This window comes from Rattus rattus, chromosome 1, assembly GCF_011064425.1.
Source record: "Rattus rattus isolate New Zealand chromosome 1, Rrattus_CSIRO_v1, whole genome shotgun sequence".
NCBI classification, from domain to species: domain Eukaryota; kingdom Metazoa; phylum Chordata; class Mammalia; order Rodentia; family Muridae; genus Rattus; species Rattus rattus.
Genome location: NC_046154.1, coordinates 272,107,973 through 272,122,791, shown reverse-complemented (window position 1 = coordinate 272,122,791; position 14,819 = coordinate 272,107,973). Strand labels below are relative to the sequence as shown.

Genomic DNA, 14,819 nt, shown 5'->3' with positions numbered 1-14,819 from the left:
CTGGGCACTACAGCTGCCCTCTCATGCCTTGGAATCACTGGTAGCGTCTCCCAGTGATGGAGACACACTTTGCATGCTGCATGCTCTGAGAAACACAGTGTATCCCTGCATGTGTCCCCCCACTAATTTTGTCCTAACTACTAAGATCCAAGGGCTAAGGTGTCTCTGGGCCAGGGTTGGGAGCTATGCCAGAGCAGGCAAGACCTAATGATTTTTATTACTGAGGCTCCATTCACAGACCCAAGATATCTTGGGTCCTGGGCTCCCTTAGGGCCCTCCTAAGAGCTCTGGCAGTAGCTCCTATTCAAGGATAGATGTCCTTTGACCTCTGCTACTTGACATCTAGTTGACTTACAGTCTTTTCCTGGGTGGCCTTTAGTTTCCTATGCTATCCTCTGAAAAGAGCTCCAGCAGTTTTTCTAGCTGGTCCTCAAGCCTCCCTCCAAGATCCTCCCTTACCTTCTTCATGGCTGACTACTTCCTCAGGTGCTGTCCTGCTCAGTCTCTCTGCCTGTTCACTGTTCATGCGCTTGTTTTCCCCACAGGCTTCAACCATCATCAACCCATGGTCGCTCACAGCCAAGCCAGGAGTGAGTGCTGTACCACCCAGTGGCCCTCCTTGGGCTCCAGGTCCCCATTGAGATCCTCTTGGAGGCAGGAGTACTTTAATTCTCAGAGTCCTGCAGACATGGACAATGAACCCACTGCCCAGGGCCCGGCAGAAGGCTATGTTGTCCCAGCTGCAGCTGCTCCAGCTCTAAGGCTGACTCGTCCCTGTGCCACTGTGGGCACTAGGTCTGTAGGGGCCTAGCATTCCCCTAGTGCCCCACCCGCAAAGTGCACTTTGCCCCCAGTCTTCAACTTCAGTTCCTGAAGGGGGGTCAGTTCAGGGCTGGGAAAAACCACTTCCAACTTCAGCTCATTGAGGGTCTCTCCCCTAGAGTCTCATGGGATAAGAGGAGGAGGATGTACATCCCATGAGAAATACTGTTCGCCCCGCCCCCAGCACACACACACACACACACACACACACACAGCACTAGTCTAGAGAGTGTTCAGACTGATGGACCCTTGGACTCTGCCAATATTGTATTGCAGGAGCTTCTTGCTCCACTTCCTTAAAACCAAAGTGTTGTGGGAGAAGATTTGAGGCTTTCAAAAGTGGAAAGGGAAGGGCTAACATTTAACATGGAGAGTGGGTGGCAGTGGGACCAGCTGACCCCTGGTGGCCACCCCCTGGATGGGCACTTCCTGCTCCAAACAATGACAGGAAGGGCCTGGACCCCACCCTGCCCACTGTCTTCCCACTGACTGAAGAGCAGAAGCACTGTCTGTACCAGCTCCAAGATTGCTAGAGGAAGGATGTGCCAGCAGTCTCACCTTCCTCAGCCTGTGGATTCTGGCCCAGGAACGGGCAACAGAGGATCCTCACAGACTGACTGCTCAATTCCCTGCTGGGCTTCCTGACCCTGGAAGGGAATGCAGGGCACTTTGTCTTGTACATGTACCATTTCCTTCCTTGTACATAAACCCCAGACCTCTCAACAAAGTCGTGTGCACCGCGCTGTCTTCTCTGCGTCAGGTAGGGTGGCCACGAGGATGAGTGTGGGTAGGAAGTGTTTTCCTCCATTTCAGGAGTGATGAGTCTAGGTGTCAGAGGGGCCTAGCTGTGTGGGCTTTAACACCACAGGGAGAAAGCTGTCAGAACAGTGGTGCCCTCTGCTGGTCCCCAGTGGATAGCACAGGAAGTGGACAAAGTCGTAGATCATGTTATAAATATTATTTAAAAAACAAAACAGAACACATACATCGGGTCCCAAGGGAGAGGAAGCAGTGGTAGAGCCCCAGGACCAGGTCAGGCAAGAGCAGGCACTGATGCTAGAGGGTGAGGACCCTGCCCTCGGCCACCCAGGCTGTGTCCAACCAGCCTGTCTCTTTCCTGGAGACCCCTTCTCACACTATCTACTGGCATCACCCACCCCATGTGGTATAGACTGCCCGTCTCTGGTCTGGGGCTGAGGGCAAGGACTGCACTAGTTGTCTGAGAACTAGGGGACCCTTGAACACCAAGAGCAACCTCGAGAGGCGCTCACGGCAGTGCGTTGGGGTGGGCTACTATAGGGAAAATGGACACAGACCAGACAGACGAAGGAGTCTGAGGCAGATGCTGAGGCCACCCTGAAGCCATTGCCTCACGAAGTCCCAAGGCAGAGTAGCTCGTGGGGTCATTGGTGGTCGTCCAGCTGTTGTAGGAGTGTCCGCCTTCGCCTCTCCAGCTCCCCCTCACTCAGCTCGCTTTCCGAAGTGTCCCAGCCTGTCTGTTGAGCAAAGGTGTGACTTACCTGAGCCCCTTGGACAGTGTGTCACAGGCTGGGGCGAAAGCCAGGTCCTCCCATTCACCTTCTCCTTCTTGATTCCGAAGCCTGGAGAACGGTTAGGGAGCTCTGCCTGCCGGGGTTCCCTGTCCTGTTCCTGTTCTCTGTCTTCACTCTCCTTACCGGCTTTGTCTTCGGGGTCCGTCTCACTGTCCGGACTGGTCTGTAAGAGTTCAGAGCCCATCTCAGCAGTTGAGCAGCACAGCTGGGAGGCAGGTGAAATGACTGCAGGGCCTCGAGACGACTCCTCCACTCACCGACTTGTGTCTTCTTTTCTTAGTTTTCTTTTTTGGTTTCTTGGTTTTCCAAAGACCATGATCTACAGGTTTACCAAAAAAAAACAAAAAACAAAAAACAAACCTCCATGCTGAACCCCGCTGGGAGGAAAAGAAGGCTCACCCTCTGCCTATACATTCTTTGTAGATGTGGTCTGAGGAAGTCTGAGTCTGGCTTTCCTTCCTTCACCTAGATCCTTGCCTGGGCAGGGACAGGAAGTCTTGCTACACAGCGAGACCCTCCCAATCCCGGACAAGCCTCAGGGGTCTCTACTCCAGCACTCCAGCTCCCAGGCTCCTAGAAACTGCTTACCTGACCCAAGAAGAAGGTGGGAAGATGGGGAGCCTGGTCCTCCAAGGGCAGCACCCCCACTTTCAACTGAATCAAGTGAGGAGGAAGGCTCAGAGCCAGATTCTGAAGGGTTCCGCCGCCTCCGCTTGGGGGGCCGGAGGGATGGTGGGGGCAGCTCCTCTTCATCTGACTCAGAGCCCTGGGCAGATGAGTAGATACCGGTCAGCCCAGAGGTTCTGTCTTCCAGAAGCCCTCATCTGGGAACTGGGGACAGGGAGTCCAGAGCCAAGGAGGTAATGTATAGGGAAAGATGTGTTTAATTTGTATGAAACAGTCCCGCCTCACCCATGTCCCTCTACCTGCCGACTCACTGAGGGGGTGTGCGAACGCTTGCGATGGTGTTTCCTGCCCTTTCTGCCATGCTTTCGGCCTTTGGTGTGGAGGTGCTGGCATTCAGTCTGCTAGAGGCAGAGGGAGAGGTAAGAACCTTGCTTTCTGTCTATTCTCGGGCACCCTCAGCCCTCCCCTTCCTTGGCTGGGCAGGTAAAAGGGCCTTCATGGTGACAAGCGACTGAAGGTCTCATGCAGGCCTAGGAGTTCCAAGGTACATAGATGAGGGTGGCCAAGTACCTTACCTCCAGCACCTGCAGGAACTCCCGAAAGAGCCGGATCCGCTCCGACTCCAGGGTGATCTGCTCAAAGGCTGAGTCGCACACAAAGCGCTCACGGACCTTGAACGGGGAGAGCACTGCTGATCAGACTAGGGCCTGCCTGGACCAGCTTGGACACCGCCACGAGAACTGGGCAGGGCTGGGGCAGAGGAAGGAAGGGAACTGGAGCTGGCCCAGGGCTTGTGCTGTGACTGGGGTGGGCCCTCAGTGGTGGAGAAGCTTCGCTGCCCTCAGGCCTGAGGGTGATTGGGGCCAGGCTGTGCTTCTGACCTCTTCCCAGGCAGTGCCCAGCTCCAGAGCAGGCACGGCCTGCCTCAGCATGCTTCGAAAGGCAGCTTCTCTGCGCCGCATCCTTCGGGCCTCCTCCTTTTCCCGTTCCCTCTCCCGTGCCTCTGCTTTTTCCAGCAGCTGAAGGCAAAAAGAAACAGCAGGGTCAGGAGTGCCTCAAGAGGCAGGAAGGCAGGTCTAAATCCCAAGATAACCAGCAGGGCAGTTAGGAACAAGACACTGAGGTAAGAGAGAGGACCACCCAGCCCGGCCCGGCCCCTCACACTGTTGAAGGTCAGCTTGATGTTGCCTGCGTCCAGCGCAGCAGCCCTCTTGTCAAAGCTTATGACGTGGGCGAAGTCCTCAAAGGCTGTGTTCACCTCCACACAGAAGCCCCGGTCCTGTGGGCACAGCAGTGTGTGAAGGCCAGGGGCACCACAGGCCCAAGACCCAAGGCCAATGGGCAAAAAGAATCAGGCTACAAGGTGTTCAAGCCTCTGCCCTCAAAAAGGATCCATAAGACTGTGTGACACACCTTAGAAACCATGCTAAGTCTTCATCTGACAGGCCCATTCCGACCTGTGTGGACGCACATGGAGCCAAAAGAGTCAGGAAGTATCTTGCGTCTTGATAGATGACTGAGTTTTTACAATTACGTCTTTGTTCCTCTGGCCACAGCTGGGCCTTCCTGCTGCTCATGGAAGTTGCCATGCATGCTTAACATCTGGTCTGTACCCTTTGCCTCTTGTACTGAATGCTTCACACATTTCTCTACTAATCCTGTCATACTAGGTCAGCCATCTAATTTTATGCAGACAAGACAAATGAAACCACTTGTTTTATCCTATCCTGGCTCTAAATCCCAAATCTGCTTTCAGGCACTACACCCACCCTGATTGCATAGGTCCTGAAAGCGATGTTGGCCATCAAGTGATTAGCTCTCCAGCAACATTAAAAAATGTTCATTGTCTTAAGTACACGGCCAGCCTCTATATGCTTGTGAAGGCAAGGTGCAGGCGAGTAAAGTCACGTGGCGAAGCTAATGTAGGAGGTAAGTGGAATGCTGGGTCACAGGCCAGCTTTCCTGCCCTTCCACACAGCTGGCTTCCTGCAGTCCTACATTGCTTTTCCCCAGGAATCCTTTCTCAGTCAAGGCTCAGCCCTTCCTGAACACATCCTTTCTGGATGAGTGAGGCCACAGCCAGAGGACTTTGGGTTTACTGCTGTCTCCCTGCCTTGAGACTTGAGTCTCACGGAAACTGAGTCTCTTCATTGTGGTCACACTATCAGACTAGGATTGTCTCTGCCCTGCCTTCAGGCTGGGGCTGCATGTATGCCTAAACTTTCTGTAGGTGCTGAGGACTTCAGCACGGGTCCTTATGCTTGTGTGACAGCCCTGCCCTCCCTAGAATAGGCCTCTTTGGGGGAAGGCTTGCACTACATCCTCTTCTCTCTCCTCCCAGAAGCACACAGCTCACTTCACTTAGATTATCCCTCTATCCTGCTTTTAGCTCCTCAAGCTAGCTAACTGCTTCTTTTCCTCAGTTTCAATTCCTTAGACACAGCACAAGGAAAAGAAGTAAACATTAAGAGATTGTTATAAGCAAGACACTTGACGTTAAAAAAATTCTAAATGTTATTTAGAATTATATGAATTATCCCCAGTTTACAGAGGAAATGAGGTTCCTAAGTTCGAGATAAATTTGGCAGAGAGGTTTTTGGGCCAGTGAACAAATTATTGTGAAATGTATGCAGTACTCTCCTCTCAGGGTCTTTTTTTGGTTTGGTCACTTCCCTCGTGTGAGCATGTGTTCCTGAGAATTGCCCTGACACTAACATTTTTTTAAAATTTATTATATATAAGCACACTGTAGCTGTCTTCAGGCACACCAGAAGGAGGGCATCAGATCTCATTACAGATGGTTGTGAGTCACCATGTGGTTGCTGGGAATTGAACTCAGGACCTCTGGAAAAGCAGTCAGTATTCCTGAGCATTGAGCCATCTCTCCCGTCCGCCTTGACACTAACTTAAAAAAACAAAAACAAAAAAAAAACCCTTACCTGATCTACATCTTCCCTAGCAGTTTCCAACCCATGCCAACCTGGCTAATCTTGTCATGCAGCTCTCCTGCCCATCATTAATCCTTTAGCCCACATCTCCAGACTTCTATCTGCTCCAAGTTCAGGGACCCGTGTTGTCGTAGAAGATGAGAGGCATCCCTACAGTTCATGTGACTGGATGGCCACAGGAACTCCTAAGATCATCTGGCCTCCATGGCCAGAAGCCGAAATCAAGGATAGAAAGCCAAAATAACTGCTTTGGTGTGGACAAAACCTGCAGGCCATTGGTTACTCTGGCTAACAGCAAGCTACCTCAGGAGAGGCATCTGTACCTCATTTGCTTTATTCCTTCCAGCCCAGCTGCTTTAAGAGTCACTTCCCAAATGGAATGCTGGTCTTCTGTAGCCAGTTCTTTTGGTTCAGCCCTTGCTGCTTAATCTTTAACACTTAACAATATACTGCCATTCGCTTCTCAAAACAGTGTGGAAATCTTATATTAGCAGGTTTACCCCAAAGTCTAAACATTTATTGTATGTATGTATGTATGTATGTATGTATGTATGTATGTATGTATGTATGTGGGTGCCCATACGGCACATGTGAAGTTGATTCTCTCCTACCAGTGTGGGTTCCTGAGACCAAACTAAGGTCCTCAGGTTTGCTGGCGAACCTCTTCACCTACTCAGCCATCTCACTAGCCCAACTTCCACCGTTTTTAAGACAAAGAGCATTAACTGCTCTTCCAGAGGTTCTGAGTTCAATTCCCAGCAACCACATGGCTCCCATGCAGTGTACTCATATACATAAAATGAATAACTTTTTTTTTTTTTTTTTTTTTTTTTTTTTTTTAGCGCTGAGGACTGAACCCAGGGCCTTGTGATTACCAGGCAAGCGCTCTACCACTGAGCTAAATCCCCAACCCCCTAAAATGAATATCTCTTAAGACAAAGTTTTTCTGTATAGTCCTGGCTGTCTGAGAGCTCACTCTAGTCCAGGCGGGCCTTTAACTCAGATCCACCTGTCCCTGCCTCCCAAGTGATGGGATTAAAAAGCATCTGTCACCATGCCCATTTTTTAGTAAAAATCTTATATATGGTATCCTAATGCACCAAAGAGATACAGACTTTTCTATTAGAAAATGATGCATCAGTGGTTAAGAGCACTACTGCTCTTCCAGAGGTACTGAGTTCAAATCCCAGCAACCACATGGTGGCTCACAACCATCTGTAATGAGATCTGATGCCCTCTTCTGGTGTGTCTGAAGACAGCTACAGTGTACTTATATAAATAAATCTTTTTTTTTTATTCCCCCCTCTCAGCCCCTTCCCACAAAGTGGGCCTTTTTGTTTTTGTTTGTTTGTTTGTTTGTTTTTTTAAAGAAACTAGGGCAAGAAGAGCCACCTCCAGACTGGCACTCCCCCTCCCCAACCCCCAACACTCCTGGCATTTTGCGCTTCTCATCTGCCACCTAGATTCCACAATAGCTACCTGACTGGTCCTCCCCCTCCTGCATCCCTCTAACCCAGTCTCTGGCATGGTGTGCTTCTCCAACCTTTGTATTAAAGAGCACTGAGACCCAGTCCAGAGACAAGGGTGAGCTAGAGTGCAGCTCACTCCAAAGCCTTTGTAAAGCTCTAGAGGGCATGTGGTTCCAGAGAAATCAGAGAAAACCCAGGACAAGAAGATGCATCTCACTTAACAGTGACTTTGAAACTTGGAACTCTTAGGGGCATTTATTCAGGTTTTTAGATAGGATCTGCTGTGCAGCCCAGACTGACCTGCAACTCACCTGCTCCTCGTCGTCAAGCACTGGCATTCAAGGTGTGAGCCAATGTGATTGGTTTACGTCCATACTGAACAGGTGACTATATTACAGTACAACATTCATGGCTTTGTAAGGCAATCAATCTGCCTAACAGTACTGCGTCCCTCAACTTAGGACAGAGTTGCTATCTTTGGTAATTGAGGGTTCCTTGGTGGAACACTCACCATTTCTGAAACAAAGCAACTGATGCTTAGAAAAGTCCTTAATGTGGACTCTGTCCTAGGTCCTGCTTTAGTGACTGTACTATATGGTATCTTAATACATATAGTACTTAGTAGAATAGTGTTTACTATCAGAATATTAGTTACTATAAGGATACTAATAGAATTATGTATCACAATAGTATTTACTTCCATAAAGAAAGACATTTTTTTCCTTTTGGAACAAAATGCTCCTTTCACTTAAACTTTGTTTGACAAATATGAATAACTATTTCTCCAGTAGAGAGGATGACAGGGCACATGAGCTAGTGAACGGCAGCTGACACTTGCCAGCACTAAGGCAGTAAGGTGTAGTGAGGGCAAGAACACCTCACCCTCTTCCTCTAAGGGGGCAGTGTCATCTCAGCCAGTGTCCATGCCATGCCTTGCAGAACGAGCCCAGTGCTGACATCATCCAAACTGGCAAGAGACACTGAAGATCCAGAATTTACGTGAAGCCAGGCATAGTGGTGCACACCTATCATCCCAGCGTGTGGGAAGTGAAAGAAGGATCAGGAGTTCAAGGCCAGCCTGGGATACATAAGACCCTGTCTCAAAAACCAAAACAAAACAGGTTTTTATGTGAAACCTCCAGATTGTAAAGCATTAGCCACGCATTCCAGATTCTTCAGAACACCTTACAGGTGGGAAGGAGTGCAGTGTGGGGCGTGAGTTTACAAGGGCTGTGCCTTTGCTCCTACAGTACCCCTATGTCTACAGCATCCCACCCCTTCCATCTACTCATCCTGAGGAAGGGTCAACATTAACTTCTGATTCCTGTCTCTGTAGTAACCCTTATCCCTGGCTAATGCTTCTCATGTAAGAGCAAAAAAAGATCTGTTGCTTTGGATTTTATTCTTTTTTGACATAGGGCTTCAACCTGATTGGTACTTTCTTGCTCACACTGGCTTTGAACTTATGGTGATCCTCCTGCCTCAGTTTCTCAAGGGCTGGGGATTCTGACATGCAGCACTACATCTGGCTAGAAAACGTGTCTATTTGTATCCCCAGTGCAAGCTGCCATGTTCTGAAAAACATGACTTGGGGAATCCTGGTCCAGGGAATATGGCTTATACCCATCTGTCCATACATAATAACCTAGGTCTCCTCACCTTAAGAATATCCTTTATGATTTTCTTCTCATCGTGGAACCGAGCCTTCAACTCCTCCACATAGAACTTGAACAAGTCCAGAGGAGTCGAGCCTACAGAAAGGGAGAGATGGGGGCCTGGCGGGCGGCAGCTTCCCAAGGCTCAGGGTAGGGTCAAGGACAGGACCAGGGAGTTGGGTCCAAAGAGGCTGGCAGGGTAGGAAGCCAGACCAGACAAGGGGAAGCCTGGCTGCCTTACCCGGCTGGCCCAGCATGTTGGCAAAGCGAACATCGGTGCTGACTGCTGGGTACAGCTCCATCCAGGTGGACATGGAGTGCAGCTGCCCTGTCTCATGCAGCTCGTCCAGGAAGGTCTGAACAGGGAAAGGCCAGAAGAGGGAAAGGAGACTGAGACAGCTGGGGAAACACGGCCAGGTCTGAGGAGGTGAAAAGGAACGGCAGAGGGACAAGCAGAAGCAACTCAGGCAAAGTAGGCAAAGGCACTACAGGAGAAAAATGTGAGTATACAACCGATAAGCCAGCCTGAAGGCAATGAATCCGAGACCTCAGGGTGCATAATTTCCTGCTATGACCAACTTAGCCAGCCCACTACTAACCACTGCTGAGCTGAGGAAAAACTACCTGTCTGGCTCAAGACACTTGGAAGGAAGACACTTGGTCTAGCTGGCACTCATGACTGAGGGTGTACATACAGCTTAGCTCCCTGAAGGAGCACTACTATAGAGTGGCCTTGCGGAACTTGAAAGGGGCCAGTCAACATATAGCCTCGTTCAGAGATGAGTCACTGTGGTCTAGAGCAGAGCTGAGCTGAGCTGAGCTGAGCTCTGATCATGAAGGGTATGAAAATACCTGAAAAGCCTCCCGATTCTTCCGCTGCTGGCGCCGTTCCCGAAGCCGGGCGCGTTCCCGCTCTTCCTCCTCCTCTCTCTCCAAAGCTCGGATGTGCTCCTCAAAGCAGATGAGTGCATCTTCTTTGTCCATGTCTACAGGCAGGGGAAGCTTAGCAGTCACCATATCAGTAGGACACCCCATGTCACAAGAATGTTTCCCATGTGGGTGCTAGGGACTTCCAAGGGGGCAGAAGGGTGAAGCAGGAGTATATGGGTACAGTCACTCTACTGGCAGTTCTCCCATAAGAATATTCATTTTACTGGAAAAAATTAGCAAGTATTCAACTGTGTTGAATTCAGCTTTTAGAGACCACTGTGTAACATAGCTATCCTCCAACCTGAGGCATCGCATCTTGGGGACCTGGAAGCAGTCCAGCTTTAGAAGGTGACCGGCCACAAGCCAACAATTCCTAACTACAGCTAAGGCCCACACAGACCATGCTCACATGAACTATAGATACCATCACCATCATTTCTAAGATTTCATGTTTCTACCCTAGAGATCTCCCTGTAAGACATACAGTGTTCATGGAAACTGTGAACCTCAGGATGGGGGTTGAACCCAGTAGTAGAGTACTTTGCCTAACTGAGGCCTTGGGTTCAATTCTTACCATCACAAAATAAAGTAAAAAATAAAATACAGGCGGACCTAAAATGTAAGGGTTTAATCTGTAGCACCACACAAACAAAACCAGGCAACCAGAGAGGTAACATCAAATCTTTGGAGGCCCCAGAGTCCCAAGAGGAGCAGTAACCAAATATTACCACAAGGCAAGGGGGCAGGCTCTAAGGTCTCAGGTCAGTGAGGAGCAGAGAGCCAGGCTTACTCTGCAGCTGCTGGTCCTGAGCAAAGCTGGGGTTATCCATGAGGTACTGCTGGGCCTGGGACCATGTGGTTTGGAAGTTGACACTACTCATCCCATCCAGGATGCTCTTCAGGGCCTGGATGTTTCGACGCCGGAGCTGCTTGGCTTGTTCCTGAAAAGACACGGGATTAAAGTGAAGCAGGGCTGGCAAAGGAGGAACTGGGGAAAGGAGGCAGCTAGAAGACCTTAGGAAACAACATTCAAGACTTCTGTGTTCCAGGAAGAAGAGGAATTCCAAGTCACAGACCAGTGTCCTCCTTGCCCCCCCTTACCCAGGGTTATTGGCCCAGTGCGGAAGTGGGGAAGGAAAAAGTTCCACACCAGCTTCGCATTCAGGAGAAGGGACACTGAGTAGAGAAATGAGTAGCCAGGTCTACAAGAAATTGAGGGCAGGAAAATCCAGCCAGTGATTGTCCATTACCTTCTCCTTCTTGGCCAGGAAGAAGAGGACATCATCATAAACTTCTTTTCTATCCCTCTCAGGGACCACAGCCCAGACCTCCAGGTCCCCAAAAGTCTGTTCTGCCCGCCTGTGGAGCACATGGGCTGTGAGTAGGTAGAGAACAGACCATGCACCTGTGTGTTCTCAGGATTCCTGAGCACAGCCCCGCCTAGTACAGTTCCCTGACCGGTAGCGGGTGGTAGAGGTCATGCGTTCATGCTGCTCCAGGAAATGCTGCAGAGTCTGCTTGGCCTCCTTGGCTCTCAGCCGGGCCTCCTCTTTCTCCTCTTTCTCCCGCTGAGCCTTATAAGCATTAAACGCCTGCTTCTTCTCACTCAGTTTGGGCAAGGCACTGGAGTGGACAGTTGAGGAAAGGAGGGGATGCAGCATGAATTACCCTGACGGCCCATGAAGCAGGATTGCAGACTTGGGGGAAAGGTCTCCACAGCACCAAAGTGGGGCCTCGTGCATAGACTTAGCATACAGGTGTCCAGAATATGGGTAGGATGAGGAGTGAGGGGAAGAAATACTGGACCCTTTTGCTTCAAGTGTTCTCAAGTTACCATCAGACTTGTCTCCTTAGAGCCCCTATTTCCCTAATTTTAATTCAAGCCAGTAATCATTTACTAAGCATCTCATGGCTGTACGATTTCCCTCTGTGCATCCTGGAGCTACTCTAGCTTTTCTTTCTCTTGCACCCCATCTCAGCCACTTAGACCTGAGTGTCAGCACCCAATTGGGAGTCAACTCCGTTGAGTGTCAATTCAAATTGGGACATCTCAGGGAGTTCCTAGCCCATTTGCTTTCACCAACAAGGACTATCCACTCCTCCTCAGGCGTACCTGTAACGTGGGTCAGTGACTACCATCTTCATGGCCTGTTCCCAGGAAGCATTGGAAGGGACAGCCTGGAACAGAGAGGCATAGGTCTTGGAGCCTGCTAACGTTCAAACCCTCCAGGCCTTCCCTTAACCTTTCAAATCCCCAGCACCTTGTCCCTTAGCAGCTCTTTGAATGCCTGCTTTGCCTTCTCCCGGTTGCTCCAACTGAGGCCCGATCTCTCTGGTTCTGGCTTAGCTTCTTCCTCTTCCTGTGGTAGCCGATGCTGTCCAGTAGAACTGGGGAGCAGAAGGGACTCAGCCACAGTGCCCACAGTCCTTACAGTTTTCAGTGCCCTTCACTCTCAGCAACTTATTGTCCTTATCTTGCTCCCCAGAAAGCCCTTCAGGGGTCATACTTGGCTCTCGACATGAGAGAGAGAGGACGGATGAATGAAAGGAGGGGGCCCATACCTGCTGGGGCCCTCCTCCCGCTGCAGGAAGCCCTGCTCCAGGGGTTGGGCAGCCTCCAGCACATCACAGTCTTCACTTCGACCTGGTTCAGGTTCCAGGAGGGCCATGGGCACTGGGATGGGACCCGGAGGTATAGGTGGAGGGTCAGGCTGAGGTGGTTGTGGCTGTAGTGTCTGTAGTTGCTGGGTCTGCTGTTTTCTGCAGACAAGCCAAAGAGTGATGTACTAAAGCAGGGACAGGAAGGTAGGGGTATGCCAATTTCTCTAGCCTGGGTCTTAAAAGCAGCTGACCCCATAAAGAAATAAGGTTCCTCTTCCCACAGAGGAAGGATAACAGTGAGTCCACTTTCTCCCCCAAGTGCTCCAAGGAAGGAGGGATACATAGTCAAGTCACTTACCCTGCAGACTCTTGTTTGACTAGGGCTGCAAGAGGAAAAGAGAGCAGTCACGGGGTAGCAAAGAACTCCCAGTAGTCTTGCCCGATCTCCCCCTCTACCTCCAGGACACCTCACCTTCCAGGTCATCCAGGTCCTTGGGTCGGGTCCAACGGGACTCCTGACTCTGGTTGTTGTAGTAGTAAGGCTTTCCTGTGTCTGATTTATACTCTTTCCAGGGACACTGGGACAGTAGCAGCTGTAAGGGAATGGGTCAAAGTCATCAGCAGCTGGAAAGCTCTCCAGCCTGTCAGGGGGTGAAGGGGACGCAGTGAGTAGAAGATAGTAAAGACAGCAGGCTTTTGTTGTCACCTGGCCTGGCCTGAAGGGGGAGTGGACCTCCTGAGATTGCTCCTAGGGAGGCAATTACAATTTATGGAGGTGGTCAGGGGCTTGGGGTCGGAGGAACCACAATGAGAATGGTTGGAGACTCAAGGAAGGCTGAGAACTTGAAAGGACCAGGGAAGCTGAAAGGAAGAACCAGAAAAGCCCACTCAGGACCTCGGCTTTAGACTTGAGTGCGCTGGGCTTCTCCCACACGGATTGCTTATCATCTGCATTGTAGTAGTAGATGCGCCCGTCAGGGGCCACGTGTTCACTCCATAAGGCCCTCTGGGGAAGGGGAGAAGCACAGAATTATAGTAAGGCTCCTTTCCAAAACCTTTCCTTACCAAAGACTTACCCATCAGCCTCCCTCCCACTTTGTACCCAGAAACCTAAACCGGAAGCACTCACCGGAGGGCCTGTGCCAGTCACAGCAGCTAGAAAAGAAGGCAAACAAAGCCACTAAGCCCTTGCTCCAAACCCCCGTCTTCTCCCCACTTAGTCCTCCCTGACTCCATCCCATAAATGTCCCCTGTTCCCATCACATCCCAACAGGCATGATCCAGCGTGGGCTCCAGTCCATGGCCCCCTCTCCCCTGTGCCCCCCAACCTCCGAGCCTGGGGGGAGCAGGCCCCCAGAAGACTCACAGCTGGCGGTGTCCGCACCCGGAGCCGTCTGCCGAAGAAAGAGGAGGGGGAAGGGTTGGGGCCAAGCCCAGTGGCCCCCAGGACCCAGGCCATGGGGGAATAGAGAAGCAGGCCAGGCCAGGATCTGTGTGTCCTGTTCCCAGGGATCTCTGCCGACTAACAGTCCTATTCCCTCCACCCCCACAAGGGCTGTGACTCTTCAGATCCCAGGGGGAATCGCATAGTAGTTCCTCTCTTCATTTTCCACAAGAGTATTTTGTTGAGTCAACTCCTGAGATCCATCTCTTCACAGTAGATGTCAAAATTCGACACCAACTTAAGACTCCACTACACTGAGCAGCAGCATAAGAAGGTGCCACTGCCCCTTCCAGAGGAAAAGGATGTGATATGAAGGAGCCTCTTAGCATGTCTAGGGTGCAGGAGTATCTGGATGAGTGTGTTCTGTGAGGGTGCTGGGCGGCATGAGAAGTGAGGAGAGAGATCATGTTGCCTTCGGCCCACGTGAGAGGGTGGAAAACCACAACTGCAGAGTATGTGGCTGTCGAGGATTTGAATGTGAGGAACGCAGCCAGGGACCACGGGAGATAGGATAGGAAGGAAAGAACAGAGTGCATGACCATGCATTCCAAGTCAGACCTGCTTCCTGCCAGCCCCTAGCATGTGCTTACCGCTGCAGTGACAGGCACGGCTGGCATCAGCATCCCCGGCATCATCGGAGGGACCATTCCTGGTATCTGTGGATATAAAGACCAGCAGCCAACGTTAGGGTAAGGAGGGGCTGGGCAAAATAAGTCTCTTTGAGTTGGGATCCTAAGAGATCCCTTTGGGGTTCTGACCCTCCCCAGGAG

General features: G+C 50.8%; 2 protein-coding genes across 14 annotated transcripts in view; one reads left to right on the top strand and one right to left on the bottom strand.

Moving 5' to 3' along the window:
* The window catches only part of Fmnl3 (formin like 3), a 51,480-nt gene extending 49,931 nt beyond the window's left edge, over window positions 1–1,549 (top strand). For both annotated transcript variants that reach the window (XM_032886234.1, XM_032886243.1), the window contains one exon: window positions 546–1,549. In XM_032886234.1, the coding sequence (XP_032742125.1) occupies window positions 546–811 (266 nt within the window). In that variant the 3' untranslated portion in view covers window positions 812–1,549. The remainder of the gene's footprint in view (window positions 1–545) is intronic.
* A 212-nt stretch (window positions 1,550–1,761) lies between these two features.
* Window positions 1,762–14,819, bottom strand: part of Prpf40b (pre-mRNA processing factor 40 homolog B) — a 63,369-nt gene continuing 50,311 nt past the window's right edge. For 6 of the 12 annotated variants that reach the window (XM_032886285.1, XM_032886276.1, XM_032886271.1 and 3 more), the window contains 23 exons: window positions 14,640–14,705; window positions 13,972–13,999; window positions 13,735–13,760; window positions 13,501–13,611; window positions 13,078–13,198; window positions 12,964–12,988; window positions 12,567–12,764; window positions 12,266–12,392; window positions 12,118–12,182; window positions 11,463–11,627; window positions 11,255–11,363; window positions 10,795–10,945; window positions 9,927–10,060; window positions 9,316–9,430; window positions 9,079–9,170; window positions 4,165–4,281; window positions 3,884–4,021; window positions 3,578–3,673; window positions 3,302–3,403; window positions 2,964–3,141; window positions 2,633–2,694; window positions 2,401–2,538; window positions 1,762–2,318 (listed from right to left, as the gene is read on the bottom strand). In XM_032886285.1, the coding sequence (XP_032742176.1) occupies window positions 2,226–2,318; window positions 2,401–2,538; window positions 2,633–2,694; window positions 2,964–3,141; window positions 3,302–3,403; window positions 3,578–3,673; window positions 3,884–4,021; window positions 4,165–4,281; window positions 9,079–9,170; window positions 9,316–9,430; window positions 9,927–10,060; window positions 10,795–10,945; window positions 11,255–11,363; window positions 11,463–11,627; window positions 12,118–12,182; window positions 12,266–12,392; window positions 12,567–12,764; window positions 12,964–12,988; window positions 13,078–13,198; window positions 13,501–13,611; window positions 13,735–13,760; window positions 13,972–13,999; window positions 14,640–14,705 (2,457 nt within the window). In that variant the 3' untranslated portion in view covers window positions 1,762–2,225. The remainder of the gene's footprint in view (window positions 2,319–2,400; window positions 2,539–2,632; window positions 2,695–2,963; window positions 3,142–3,301; window positions 3,404–3,577; window positions 3,674–3,883; window positions 4,022–4,164; window positions 4,282–9,078; window positions 9,171–9,315; window positions 9,431–9,926; window positions 10,061–10,794; window positions 10,946–11,254; window positions 11,364–11,462; window positions 11,628–12,117; window positions 12,183–12,265; window positions 12,393–12,566; window positions 12,765–12,963; window positions 12,989–13,077; window positions 13,199–13,500; window positions 13,612–13,734; window positions 13,761–13,971; window positions 14,000–14,639; window positions 14,706–14,819) is intronic. The other 6 variants (XM_032886272.1, XM_032886269.1, XM_032886270.1 and 3 more) reach the window with 6 other exon arrangements.